Below are 14969 nucleotides of genomic sequence, written 5' to 3' on the forward strand. Positions count from 1 at the left end.
TAGTCAGCAAGGAAGGATGACCATTTATGGCAGAGCAATCTGGGTTCAGAGAGTTGAGAATGAAGCCACGTGGCTACAAAAGGCAGTTCTTTCTCAGGAAGCAATGAGCACATTCTTATAGGTAAACAGTGTTAATTCTGATTAAAAGAAAATCTTGAGCCAAGTTGTAAAAGACAGGCAGTACACAGGCAGTCCTTGGCTTGCAACTGTTCATTTAGTGACAATGCAAAGTTACAACGCCGCTGGAAAAAGGGACTGACGACCGTTTTTCCCACTTACGAACTCTGCAGCCTCCCCGTGGTCCTGTGATCACAATTCAGACGCTTGGCAACGGGTTCCTATTTACGACCGTTGCTACGTGCCCAGGTCATGCGATCCCCTTTTTGCGACCTTCGGGCAAAGTCCGTGGAGAAGCCAGATTCAGTTCACAACCCTGTCACTAACTTACTAACTGCAGGAGTTGCTTAACTGTGGCAAGAAAGGTCGTAAAAGGGGCCAAAATTCACTTAACAAGTGTCTCGCTCAGCAACAGGAATTTGGGGCTCCGTTGTGGCCATACGTCGAGGACTCCCTGCATTATCTTGGTCAAAGCAGACATAAAGTAAGGCTGCTAAACTTTGATCCAGTCCCCTTACGAGACAGCCGCAGAGTAACCTTAGCAATCTTTTTTAAGACGCGTGGACTTCATCTCCCAGAATTCCTCAGCCAGCACACTACTTAGGTTGAGAAAGACTGCTCTAACCTTTTGCTGCCATCTACTGGATCAACTGAATTTTGCAGCTCAGATCTGACAGGATTGTGGGTTGATGGGGTTACTTAAGATGGGGTGGGGGGAGGACAACTTTAGGACTGCTTCCAAGTTCAAGGGACAACTTGTTTCCCTCTTTAAAAATATGCTTTGTGGCTGGGGCCTTCATACTTGGCCCTTTGATGACTTGTGGACTTCAACTTCCAGAATTCCTCAGCCAGCATATGCTGGCTGAGGAATTCTGGGAGTTGAAGTCCACGAGTCATCAAAGAGCCAGATTTGAAGACCCGTGTTTTAAGGGGACCTTATAGGGTAATTGAGAATATTCTAAGGCAATTGCTACTTTCATAAAGATAGGAGATCTTGATGTAGAGCAGGGGTGGCTGAAGAATTCTGGGAGTTGTAGTCCGCAAGTCATAAAAGGGCCAAGTTTGAAGAAAGACCCCTGCTTTATGGGGAAGGAAGCACACAAGAGGCAGTGGGAAAAACCTCAGCAAAAACAGCAGTCATCTGGAGTGCCTCCAGCTGTTCTTTGTCAATTAAGAGTAAGATTTCACAATAAAAGTCCACAGGTGTAGACACTTGATATCAAGGAGACCATTTTGCATGGCTTCATTCCAGGGGTGGGATTCAGCCGGTTCGCACCACTGCGGCAGAACCGGCAGCTAATTTTTTGTCGCCCAGGGCCAGAACGGACTTCCGGAAGCGGCATCCACGCAGAGAGCCGGTTGTTTACCTATTTGAATCCCGCCACTGCTTAATTCTGAACTGCAGACAGTCCTTTTGCAAGCGAAATAAATTCTTCACCTGATCTTTAAAAAAAAAAAAGCAGTTCCCACGGCTCGTTTTTCTTAACTCGTCGCCCTGCAGGTTGAGTAGATTTGAAGGCGCCGTTCTCTCTGTTCACTTTGGCCCACACTCCCCTAGCATAGCTTTTGCTTTGTCCATTTTTCTCCTAATCTTATGCTTCTTTATGTGCGCTTTCACCAAGGCGTGCATTTTCCCGCACGTGTTTTCGGCTGCAAACTATCCTGTGGCCTCCAGAATAATAATTTTTTAAAAAATGCGATTTTTTTCCCCTCCTGTCCACGTGCAATTAGAACAAATTCAAATAACAATCTAAACAACTGTATTTTGCCCAAATGTTTAGGTGTAATTGATAAAAACCAACCCCTCTGGAGGACTTCTTAATTTTCCTTTTTTTTAAAAAAAAATTTTCCTTGAAAGAGAGAAGAAAACAACAGACAATATAGAAAATATCAAACGCCGACGCTCCAGGCTGATTAATTCATGTAAGTGTTATTTCTCTTGGTATGCTTGTGGCTTTCCCCACCCCTTCCCTTAAACAGGGGTTAAACGTGTTCCTTTAATTGGGCTTTGATAACAGGACTTACAATAGTTGGTTTAGTGGCGGTTTGAAGTTACAACGGCGCTGAAATATGTGACTTAGGACTCTTTTCCACACAACCATTGAATTTATTTATTTTATTTTATTTTATTAAATTTATATACCGCCCTTTCCCGAAGGACTCAGGGCGGTTTACAGGGTATTTTAAAATCAAACCAATACAAAGTACAAAAGTTAAAGAATAATTTAAAAAGATTAAATTATCCCTTAAAATAAAAACCCCAGTTAATACTCTCAGTCCAGGCCAGAAAGCTTGAAGAGCCAGGTCTTCAGGTCCCGGCAGAATGAGCGAAGGTCAGGGGCAGTCCTAAGCTCTACAGGCAGCTGGTTCCAAAGGGCAGGCGCACCCACAGAGAAGGCCCTCCCCCTGGGTATTGTCCGCCAGCAATCTATTACCGGCGGCACCCTGAGAAGACCCTCCCTGTGGGAGCGCACTGGACGAAGGGAACTTGATGCCGGCAGCAGGTGTTCCCTCAGATATCCCGGACCCAAGCCATTCAGGGCTTTATAGGTCATCACCAGCACCTTGAATCTCACCCGGAGGGCAACCGGAAGCCAATGCAGCTCGCGGAGTAGAGGTGTTACATGGGAGTATCGGGAAACCCGAGTACTGTAGCACCCCCATGATCACGTGATCAAAAAATTCAGAGGTTTGGCGACTAATAATAATAATAATAATGTTGGAAGGGACCTTGGAGGTCATCTAGTCCAACCCCCTGCTCAGGCAGGAAACCCTATACCAGGGGTAGGCAACCTCGGCTCTTTTATGACTCATGGACTTCAACTCCCAGAATTCTTGAGTCAGCTATGCTGACTCAGGAATTCTGGGAGTTGGAGTCCATGAGTCATAAAAGAGCCGAGGTTGCCTACCCCTGCCCTATACCATTTCAGACAAATGGCTGTCCAGTCTCTTCTTAAAGACTTCCAGTGTTGGAGCATTCACAGCTTCTGGAGGCAGGTTGTTCCACTGGTTAATTGTTCTAACTGTCAGGAAATTCCTCCTTAGTTCCAGGTTGCTTCTCTCCTTGGTTAATTTCCATCCATTGCTTCTCTTAATATAGAGGTCTTCCACAATAGAGGTCTTCTCCGCTCCAGATAATAACTCAAAACAACCAGCAGGCTCAGAAAATATTTGTGCCGGTTGCAGTGTCCTGGGCTCATGTGATCTCCTTTTGCAAACCTCTTGACCAGGAACGTCCATGGGGAAGCCAGACTGGCTAAAATCGCCTTGCTAATTTAATAAATGCAGTGATCCACTTAACAACGGAGGCAAGAAAGGTCATAAAATGGGGCGAGATTCACTCAACAACCTAGCCCCAAGAATCTGGGCCTCAGTTGTGGTCATACGTCAAAATGGATAAAATATTTTGAAGAAAACAGTATCCTTGGAAAAATCCCAGGTGTCCTGTTTTGTATGTAGTATTGGAAAGTTGAATGTGAAAAATATAACGCAACTCTTGAACCAGAGACACACAGCTGTGAAGTGAAACTCTGCAGTTGTTAAGTGAGTCACATGGCTGTTAAGTGAATCTGGCCTCCCCGTTGATTCTACTCGTCAGAAGGTCGCAAAAGGAGATCACCTGATCCCAGGACACACTGCAACCATCATAAATACGAACCACTTGCCAAGCAGCTGGATTTTGATCATGTAACCATAGGGATGTTGCAATCGTCACAAGTGTGAAAAACAGTCATAGATCACTTTTTTCCGTGCTGTTGTAGTTCCAACGGACCTGTTGTAAGTTTGTTTCTTTTTCCATATATTTTATTGATTTTTTTTTAAACATAAATCACTCAATAGTTGGTAAACAATGTGTTTGCTGCCGCGCAGGATCGGAAGTCCACAACCTGTTGTAAGTTGAGGACTATCTGGAATTGCAATAGACTTAGGATCTCTTATGGAATCCGTTTTTTTTCCTACAGCCAAATTGCTCTACCAGGAATACAGCGACGATGCCTTGAACAAAGCCATCCAGAGCCAAAAACAGGTGGATTCACTGTCCGAAGAGGTGGAACCGCTATCCCCAAAACTGCGGAGAAGAGTGCCTATCTCTCAGGACTCCTACTTGCAACGCCTGTCCGTCTCGTCAGGCTCTTCGCTGTGGCAGGACATCCCCATGGTGCGAGGGAGTACCATGTTGCTTAGCATGACACGCGAGGAGCAGAAGCTGCAGGAGGTAAAGGACGAGAACCATCGTCGGATCTAGAGGGTTGCGAGCACCGGGTGGGACGTGGCAATGAATAGCAATGGCACATAGACTTATATACCGCTTCATAGTGGTTCACAGCCCTCTCTACAGAGTCAGCATACTTGCCCCCAACAATCTGGGTCCTCAGAAGGATGGCTGGCTGAGTGAACCTTGAGCCCCATCAGGATCGAACTCCTGACAGTGGGCAGAGTTAGTTTGCAATGCTGCATTCTAAGCACTGAGCCTGCATGGCAATTAGACTTATATACCACTTGACAGTACTTTACAGCACACTCTAGGCCAGGGGTCTTCAAACTTGGCCCTTTTATGACTTGTGGACTTCAACTCCCAGAATTCCTCAGCCAGCGTGCCTGGCTGAGGAATTCTGGGAGTTGAAGTCCACAAGTCATAAAAGGGCCAAGTTTGAAGACCTCGGCTCTAGGCGGTTTACAGAGTCAGCATATTGCCCCCGCCACCTGAAATTATCTGGGTCCTCATTTTACCGACCTCAGAAGGACGGAAGGCTGAATCAACCTTGAGTCGGTCAGGATCAAACTCCTGGCAGTGGGCAGAGTCAGACTGCAATACTGCACTCTAACCACTGCACCTTGAAATTCCTAGCTCTGTCCTAATATTGCAGAGATTTAGGGTAGGAAAACAGCCCCCCCTGCCTCTTTCTGACCCCTGAGGGCAACAAAAAAAGATTGGAGCCATTCCAGAGGAATGCAGTAAATGTTGAATAAGTGATACGGTCATTTCTTGGCTGGAAAGAACCAACACTTGGCTGGAATCTGCTCTGATCTAATAGGTCAGTGGTGGAGAAACTTTCAGAGACCGAGTGCCCAAACTGCAACCCAAAACCCACTTATTTATCGCTGGGTGCCAGGTGGGCGTGGCCCACTGGGTGGGTGTGGCTGTGGTGGTCATGGAAGATTGGGTGGGTGTGGCCAAGGTGGGTGTGGTCATCTCAATGTTGCTTGTGGGGAGGGACACCTGTGGGGGGGTGGGCAGGGTTGGGGGAGCTCCAGGAGGTCTCTGGCAGGTGGGGCAGGAGGCAGGAGGCTCCTCCTGTGGGATGAGGCGAGGCAGGGTGGGGGTGCCATTGCCATGGGGCAAGGCAAGGGCTGGGGCAGCTGCTGCCTGACACCATCGGCCCCCGCACACAGAGGCCAGCGAGCGCATGGAGGCCAACGGTGTCCGTCAGTAGCCACAGCCTGCCAGCCCCTCGACAGACTCACTCTGGGGCTCCGCAGCCTGTCGCCAGCAGTTCAAAGAAGCCGCCTCCAAGATGGATGGTTGGCCAACAGCTGAGGAGGCGATGCAGTGGGTCGTGCCTGGGGAAAGGAGAGCATGCGAGGCCAAGAGGGACGGGATCGGGGGGAAAGGAAACCAGCCGTGCCGGGATGCATCCAGCTCTGTGGGACCTTGGCAAATTAGCAGGTGGCTGGTTGAAGAGAGACAGTTGCCACCTCTGGGGCATGGCACGGGTGCCCACAGAGAGAGCTCTGAGTGCCGCCTCTGGCACCCGTGGCATAGGTTCGCCACCGATGTAATAGGTGGTCTCAGTTAAAAAGGGAAAGATATTTCTGCTACACTAATAAAGAACTCAACTCTTCTGCTGACTTCGGTAGAGGTTACACCCAAGTTAAATGCATGAAGGATTTCAATCTCAAAGCTGAGGACAATGAGATCGCGGAGGTCAGCAGTCTGGCAGAAGTGGAACAGCCAAAATAATGCAAAGCATCTCTCCGTTTTTTTAAAAAATGATCCCTAAAATAGATCCCTAGACAGAGAGGACTGGAAAAGAGAGGGCTGATAGTGGACAGGCCTATAGAAAGAAAGAGAGCCATTAAATCGGACTGGTCTTAATCTGGGCAGGTAGAAGGCAGGGCTGACTCCCCCAATCTAGCCAGTTTTTTTTTAAAAAAAAATCTTCGATTTTACTGCAACGACTGATCTGATTTGAATTGAGCCAGAGGTGTGTCCCATCTCTCTTCTGGAGGATGGGATCAGGAACAAAATGCTGGCTTCTTCTCTGTCAAATATGGCTTTTTCGTCTGGAAGGAAATCTAATTGCGGCGCTGGGGACGCGCTTTTCCCCTCTATCTTCTTAAAAACAGGCCAAGTTTGAACTAATTGCATCCGAGGCCTCTTACCTGCGGAGCCTGAACGTAGCCGTGGACCACTTTCAGCACTCCCAGGAACTTCAGGGGGTTTTAACCACTCAGGACAAACAGTGGCTTTTCTCTCGTCTTCAGGATGTCCGGGACGTTAGTGCCAAGTGAGTTCTCTTTCTCCCTTTCTCAAAAGCCAACCGCTAATGCACCGAGCAGAGGGCAGGAGAAGAAGCAGTGGGTGGAAGCTTATTAAACAGAGAACCAACCTAGAAGGACTTCTCCTTCTCCTGCTTGAGCAAGGGGCTGGACTAGAAGACCTCCAAGGTCCCTTCCAGCTCTATTCTGTTCTATTCCCTTCCCTTCCCTTCCCTTCCACCTAGAATACTGCAGCCAATTTTGATCACCATATCACAAAAAAGACGTTGAGAGTTTGGGAAAAATTCAGAGAAGAGCAACTAGGATGATCCAAGGCCAGGAGACTAGAATATATGAAGAATGGCTGTGGGACTTGGGTTTGGCCAGTCTAAAAAAAAAGAAGGTAAATAGGGGACACATGATAGCAGCGTTCCAGTATTTGAGGGGCTGCCACAAAGAGGAGGGGGGTCAAATTATTCCCCAAAGCACCAGAGGGAAGGACAAGAAACAATGGTTGGAAGCTGATCAAGGAGAGAAGCAACCTGGAATTCAGGAGAAACTTCCTGACAGTGAGGACAATTATTTTTTTTATTTATTTTATTTTAATTCCATTTATATCCCGCCCTTCTCCGAAGACTCAGGGCGGCTTTACAAACTTAGCAGTAGCCTTCATTCTATGTATATGCCTGCTTATTAGGGCTTTCACACCCCCCCCAAGCGGCATTATTACAAAGTCAGCTTAATTGCCCCCAACAATCTGGGTCCCCCAACAATTAACTAGTGGAACAACTGCCCTCCAGAAATTCTGGGCACTCCATCACTGTAGGTTTTTAAGAAGAGGCTAGACAGTCACTTGTCTGAGATGGTATATAGGTTCTCCTGCTTGAGCAGGGGGCTGGACTAGAAGACCTCCATGGTCCCTTCCAGATTTCTATTCTATTCTGTTCTGTTCTGTAATTCTATTCTATTCTATATTCTATTCTATTCTGTAATTCTATTCTATTCTATTCTGTTCTATTCTATTCTATTCTATTCTATTCTATTCTATTCTATTCTATTCTATTCTATTCTATTCTATTCTATTCTATTCTATTCTATTCTATTCTATTCTATTCTATTCTATTCTATTCTATTCTATTCTATTCTATTCCATTCCATTCTATTCTATTCTATTCTATTCTATTCTCAAGGAGGAATTTTCTGACAGTGAGAACAATTAATCAGTGGAATGACTTGATTCCAGAAGGGCTCCAGCACTGGAGGTTTTCAAGAATGGACAGCCACTTGTCTGGAATGGCATAGGGTCTCCTGCTTGATCAGTGGGTTGGACTAGAAGACCTCCAAGGTCCCTTCCAATCGTGCTATTCTACTTTCTAAGTAATGGGGTCATTATTTAATAAGAACTAGGCTTCTCTCCTTCCCATCTTCACAAACATCAAGGAAAACCTCATAGCATAGTCTTACAGTGCTACAAACCTTTGTTTCATATAATACCCTTTTGTCAACATCCAGTTCGAGAATACAAATAAAACTCCAGGTTCATTCCCTCTCTGAAAATCTTACTCTTTATCAGATACACTGTATTGTAATGTTGAAGCAAAACCAACTCTGAGGTTCCCAGACATCAATTCCTAGATTTAAACAATAATTTTCCCAGCGAAACCCTCAACGTCTTACATAGTCCATATAAACAAGTTTCCTTTGTTATGGGAACCGTCTGCTTCAAATCCACACCTGTTTTAGTGTACTTGAAAAGGTTTCAGGGTCTCACAGTCTTCAGAGGAATCATAGAGGTTTTGTTTCTCCATCTAACCCACTCGAAAGTAACACCTCCCCCCCCCTTACTCTAAAGGCAAGTTGAAACGCAGAGGCATGTAGCTGCCAAAGTTTCATCCTTGAATTGGGATCCTGCTCTTACCCATGTTTTCTCCAAAGAGTAGAATAGAACAGAACAGAATAGAATTCTTTATTGGCTAAGTGTGATTGGACACACAAGGAATTTGTCTCCGGTGCAGAAGCTCTCATTGTACATACAAACAGCAAAGTGGTAGGTCATAGATCATACGGTAAATCATTGTTACACTCATTAATCATAAGCTCCAAACGATGTGATAAATCATAAGATACCAGTAGGAAAAGATAGTAGGAAAGATGAGAAGATGAGAAGGATAATAGCAAAGCAGGCCTACTACATGGGTAAATATCTTTAGTCCTGAGGGAATTAGGTGTTCAGCAGAGTGATGGCACTGGACCACCACGGAGCCTCCCTTACTTAGGACAGCCAATATCCTCATTCCCTGTCTATTTCCTTCTTCCTGTTGAATTACGGCAGAATTAGTATATGGGTTTCAATCCACAATTTATGTCTAGGTGTAGTTTTAGAGCCTGCTTTGCCTCTGTTGTATTTGACTTCTACCATAATTAGTGGTGAATCTCTCCTGTTTGGCATGTTTGTTTGTTCAAAGTGTCACTTCCCTCAGACCAGCCTACCCAAGTAAGGTGGTTTCCCCCCCTCCCCCATTGGGGTCAACAATGGCCCTTCCATTCTTCTGAGAGAAGGATCACAGGTCAACCCCACAAATGCAATAATGGCGTTCTGCTTCTCTTTCATGATGTAACCTGATGATGCCTGCAGCTTCCTCTTTGAACTGGAAGAGAAGCTTGAGGAGAACATGTTCACCTTCAACGTCTGTGACGTGGCGCTCAAAAATGCACCAGAATTTCGCAGGGTTTACTTGCCGTATGTGACCAACCAAACGTATCAGGACCAGACTTTTCAGAGACTGATGTAAGGACCTGAAGATGCCTTCCAGCTTGCTTCTCCCTTTTTCTAGTGCTCTGCAAAAGCTTTTTAGGCGAACCTGAAGTCATATTTCTTCTCCCGAAATTACAGCTTTCTACTGTAATTGATGCACATTCGAATGTTAAGGCAGGGGTCTTCAAAATTGGCCCTTTTATGACTTGTGGACTTCAACTCCCAGAATTCCTCAGCCAGACTCCATTTTGTTTGTTAGATTTAAGACAGGGGTCTTCAAAGTTGGCCCTTTTATGACTTGTGGACTTCAACTCCCAGAATTCCTCAGCCAGACTCCATTTTGTTTGTTAGATTTAAGACAGGGGTCTTCAAAGTTGGCCCTTTTATGACTTGTGGACTTCAACTCCCAGAATTCCTCAGCCAGGCACACATGCATGGCTGGCTCAGGAATTCTGGGTGTTGAAGTCCACGAGTCATAAAAGAGCCAAGGTTGCCTACCCCTGGACTAGACTCACAAATCAGAGACAAACCAAAATTCAGTTGAATGGTCCTTTGTATCTCGGTATTGGGGAGGCGAAGAAAGTTTGTTCCTGGAATCATTTTACAAGTTTAACTTTTCATTGTAGGCAGGATCCAATCTGAGTCGGTCATCAGGACTAGAGGTTTAGTCTTCTGAGCTTTTGGACTCGTACTGGCGCCCATCCTCAGGGAACATCTCTCTACTGGAATGTGTGCTTTGGGTTATTCTATGCATCATATTTATGTGGCATTCCTATTGGTTGATAGGTGTGTTGAGGACCGGTGATTTGTGTTCTTGTTTCTTTGTGCTGCCAAGCACCTGATAAGCTGGTGGTAAATTAACACTCCTGTTGACTAGCAAGGGGCCCATTTCCCAGGCTTCCATCATTTCCCTGGCTGTTTTTGTACCTGTTCGGCCAACAATTTTAGTAGCTGCAAAATTGAACGTATGTCCTTGTTCATTACAATGTGAGGCTACCAATGAGTTTGGGTCTCCTGGTCTGACCGCTCACTTGTGTTCTTGCAATCTGGTGGTTAGCTTCCTCCCCATCTGTCCTACATAGTCACAGGGACAATCCGTGCGAGGGATCCAGTAGATTACATTAGAAGTATCTCCCACATCCAAGTGATTTTTTGCAATGCATGGTTTCATTGCATGCTTTATAATATAGATTAGTTCTGATTTCGGTGGGAAATGTCCAGCAGTTCTTGACAAATGTGTTATGTTTTGATGAGCTGGACCTCAAGTCTTTCCCACTGAGCCTCTTTTACATCCCAGCCTCCGATTCCTACCGCACAAAGTGTCACACCTCCCTTTTTCTTCCCCTGCCTAGGAATGGGGTTCCTGCTTTCCAACAGGTCTTGGAGAAACTGGAAAGTGACCCGGTGTGCCAGCGCCTCTCCCTCAAATCCTTCCTCATTCTCCCATTCCAGCGCATCACACGACTGAAGCTCCTCCTCCAGGTAGGAAGACTTGCCTGCTCAAAGTTCCCTATCCTATCCTATCCTATCCTATCCTATCCTATCCTATCCTATCCTATCCTATCCTATCCTATCCTATCCTATCCTATCCTATCCTATCCTATCCTATTATGTATTTCTGTTCTATTCTATATTTCTATTCTATTCTATTCTATTCTATTCTATTCTATTCTATTCTATTCTATTCTATTCTATTCTATTCTATTCTATTCTTATTCTTATTCTTATTCTATTCTATTTTTCTATTTTATTCTATTCCATTCCATCCCATTCCATATTTTCTGTTCTGTTCTGTTCTGTTCTGTTCTACTCTTCTCTACTCTTTTCTGTTCTGTTCTGTTCTATTCCCCTCTGAGAAAAAGAGAGGAGATGTTAATCAGGTTCTCTAGCAAAGATCTCTAGATAGAAATTGTGGTGTTGCCCATTTCCTGTTGTCAAGATGCTGGCGAGAAGGGGTTGTGAGATTAGTTTGAGTTCAAAACCGATGACTAATTTTTAAAAAAAAAAAAAGGGATTAGAAAATATAAAAGCCTTCCTTCTTTTTTTAGCTTTTCACAGCAAGCCAGTTTGGTTTAGTGATTAAGGCACCAGGCTAGAAAATGGGAGGCTGTGAGTTCTAGTCTCGCCTTAGGCATGAAAGCCAGCCAGGTGACCTTGGGCCAGTCCAGCTCTCTCTCTCTCTTTCAGTCCAACCCACCTCACAGGGTTGTTGTTGTGGAGAAAGGAGGAGGACAAGGAGGAAGATGTGTTGGATAGGTTTGCCAACTGGAGTTATTTGTAAAAATGATAAAGGCAGGATACAAAATGAATGAATGAATGAAGTAACAAATAAATAATGCTTTCCTCCTGCAGAACATCTTAAAAAGAATCCCACCTGGGGCCGATGAAGAAGTTCAAGCCACCCAGGCATACGATGCTCTTGAGAAGGTAAAAGCCGCTCAGAATCTGTTTTTCAGACATCCCTTGTCTTTCCTCTCCCCACGCAAAAATCTCCCTTCAGTTCAGAAGCTGAAATAGCCAAGGTGGTGGTGGAGTTTTATCCCCTTTTTGGAATACAGAGGCATCATAATACTCTACCACTTTGTAAGAGTAGGAATGGAAAGGAAAGCATTTAGTTTGACCCTGAATGTAAATGTATTTAATGAAGAGAAGAGAAGAGAAGAGAAGAGGAGAGAAGAGAAGAGAAAAGAGAGAATATATAGAATAGAAAATATGGAATGGAATGGAATGGAATGGAATGGAATGGAATGGAATAGAATAGAATAGAATAGAATAGAATAGAATAGAATAGAATAGAATAGAATAGAATAGAATAGAATAGAATAGAATAGAATAGAATAGAATAGAATAGAATAGAATAGAATAAAATAGAATAGAATAGAATATAGGAATGAAGAATAGAATAGAATAGAATAGAATAGAATAGAATAGAATAGAATAGAATAGAATAGAATAGAATAGAATAGAATATAGGAATGAAGAATAGAATAGAATAGAATAGAATAGAATAGAATAGAATAGAATAGAATAGAATAGAATAGAATAGAATAGAATAGAATATAGGAATGAAGAATAGAATAGAATAGAATAGAATAGAATAGAATAGAATAGAATAGAATAGAATATAGGAATGAAGAATAGAATAGAATAGAATAGAATAGAATAGAATAGAATAGAATAGAATAGAATATAGGAATGAAGAATAGAATAGAATAGAATAGAATAGAATAGAATAGAATAGAATAGAATAGAATAGAATAGAATAGAATAGAATATCTTTATTGTCATTGTGTCATTGTCATTCTTTCATAGTAAAAATTGGTGATTCTTCAAATAATTCCCCCCCCCCTTCTATTTTTCTAATCTGATGGCATTTTCCTCTCTATAGCTCATCAAAGATTGCAATGTAAACGTCCAGCGTATGAAGAGCACCGAAGAATTAATTCACTTAAGTCAAAATATGGAGTTTGAATGCAAGGTAAAAAAAAATCCTGCAAGGAATCTGTTTTCGGTTCACAGGTCTTCTAGATATATATATAATCTTCCCCCATACCCCATGCCCAAAGGTTTTCAGAATTCGGAAACCCTTGCCCAAGATTTGCAGAACTAACATCCTTTTAACTTTTGTTTCAGTTCATGGTGCAAACAGAATTCTCAGGACCACAGTGGTAGGTGGGGGCTAGATCAATACCTCCAAATGCAATGTACAGGTAGTCCTCGACTTAACGACAGTTCATTTAGCGACCTTTTGAAGTTACAACAGCACTGAAAAAAATTAGAATAGGAAAGAATAAGAATAGAATAGAATGCAGAATGCAGAATGCAGAATAGAATAAAAAAAAAGAATAGAATGCAGAATGCAGAATAGAACAGAACAGAACAGAATATAGAATAGAACAGAAAATAGAACAGAACAGAACAGAATAAAATACAGAATAGAACAGAACAGAATAGAACAGAATAACAGAGTGGGAAGGTACCTTGGAGGTCATCTAGTCCAACCCCCTGCTTAGCCAGGAAAGCCAATACCATTTCAGACAAATGGTTGTCCAAATGACATATGACCATTTTTCACACTTATGACCGTTGCAGCATGGTCACGTGATTTATATTTGGATGCCTGACAGCTGACTCAGATTTATGATGGTTGCAGTGTCTCGGTGTGTGTGTGTGTCACGTGATCCCCTTTTGCGACCTTCTGACAAGCAAAGCCAACGGGGAAGCCAGAATAACAACTGGATTACTAACTTACCAACTTAAGAACTTCACTTAAGAAATGGGGCAAAACTCACTCAACAAATGTCTCAGCAACAGAAAAGCTTGGGGTTTGAGGGGGGCCGTGAGTGGGGGCCTAACTCTATAAGTTCATGGTGATCAGCAGGGAGCGGATAAAATTGTGAGGGCTGTCCGAAAGTCCCCGTGAAGTCGACAAAAGTTGAAGTGAACTGGCTGTGCGATTCCAGGAATCGTTGCAAGCTTTGGGAGGCAGCAAAAGCTTGCGTGTCCACAGAGGTTACTCACTCACTCAAGGAACTATTAGTCACTCCAAATCCACACACACAAGATTGTTTCCTTCGGCAGAAGCAGCTGACCACGTTGAGGACAGATGTACTGCTCTGACGTCACCCAAACAGTCTGTCTGTCGAATTGCTTTCGTTTTTCAAGCACGGTCCTCTTAATCTGAGCTTCCTCAGGGCCCCGTTTCCTAATCCTGCTAGTAGGTAATACGAGATCCAGAGTGTGAGTCACAGAGCACGGAGAGGGCACAATCTTTTAGGAAGCTCTCTGCGTGGTCATGACTTATGCACCAGATGTACATGCTGCTCATCTTCGCTGTGCGAGGCGAATGCCTTCACGGAGACAGGAAATCTTAATTCCTCCCTGACAGCCTTCTTGTGCACAGGCCGTAGTCCTTGACTTACAGACTTTTGTTTAGGGACCGTTTGATGGCAAATGGTCATAAGTCGGGGACTCTCCGTATTTTTAAAAGAAAGAAAGAAAAGGGCACGTCTAAAAGGAGAATACTTGCTTTTGCAGATTTTCCCACTGGTCTCGCAGTCCCGGCGGTTAGTGAAACATGGAGAACTTACAGCTCTGGAGTATAACATCAGCTTGAAGTGGAAACTGACCACCCGACCCATCTACCTCCACCTCTTCAATGATTACCTGCTTCTATCTCGACCCAGGGAGTAAGTTTTTTTTTTGGGGGGGGCGGTGGTCTCTGAAGAATCCAGGGCTGTCTGGACCCTGTCAAAGAGAAGCAAAGACGAAAGGGTTTGTGGCTCATGGCAGCTTCAGACGTTGTTCTTCTTTCCAATAAGCTAGATGGCTATAGAGAGGTGGTAGATGGCTAGCCTTTTCACCTGCCCTCTTGAGGGTAATAATAATAATAATAATAATAATAATAATAATAATAATAATAATAGTAATAATAATAGTAATAATAACAACAACAACAACAACAACAATAGTAATAGGCGCCTTGGGTGCAATCCCAAAACAACTGGAACACCACTTGGACACCATCATCGACATTGACAAATTCGCCATCAGTCAATTGCAAAAGGCGGCCTTACTAGGAGCTGCTTCCATCCTGTGACGAGATCTGTAATAGCAT

The 14969-nt window shown here is 43.9% G+C and overlaps 1 protein-coding gene across 5 annotated transcripts in view; it reads left to right on the plus strand.

Moving 5' to 3' along the window:
- The window catches only part of LOC308670091 (uncharacterized protein), a 60969-nt gene that overhangs the window by 38999 nt on the left and 7001 nt on the right, over window positions 1-14969 (plus strand). For all 5 annotated transcript variants that reach the window (XM_081331299.1, XM_081331296.1, XM_081331295.1 and 2 more), the window contains 8 exons: window positions 1976-2040; window positions 4080-4333; window positions 6466-6626; window positions 9233-9385; window positions 10705-10834; window positions 11705-11779; window positions 12741-12830; window positions 14390-14541. In XM_081331299.1, coding sequence (XP_081187425.1) covers window positions 1976-2040; window positions 4080-4333; window positions 6466-6626; window positions 9233-9385; window positions 10705-10834; window positions 11705-11779; window positions 12741-12830; window positions 14390-14541 — 1080 coding nt within the window. The remainder of the gene's footprint in view (window positions 1-1975; window positions 2041-4079; window positions 4334-6465; window positions 6627-9232; window positions 9386-10704; window positions 10835-11704; window positions 11780-12740; window positions 12831-14389; window positions 14542-14969) is intronic.

Source organism: Vipera berus, assembly GCF_964194415.1.
Source record: "Vipera berus genome assembly, chromosome: 6".
NCBI classification, from domain to species: domain Eukaryota; kingdom Metazoa; phylum Chordata; class Lepidosauria; order Squamata; family Viperidae; genus Vipera; species Vipera berus.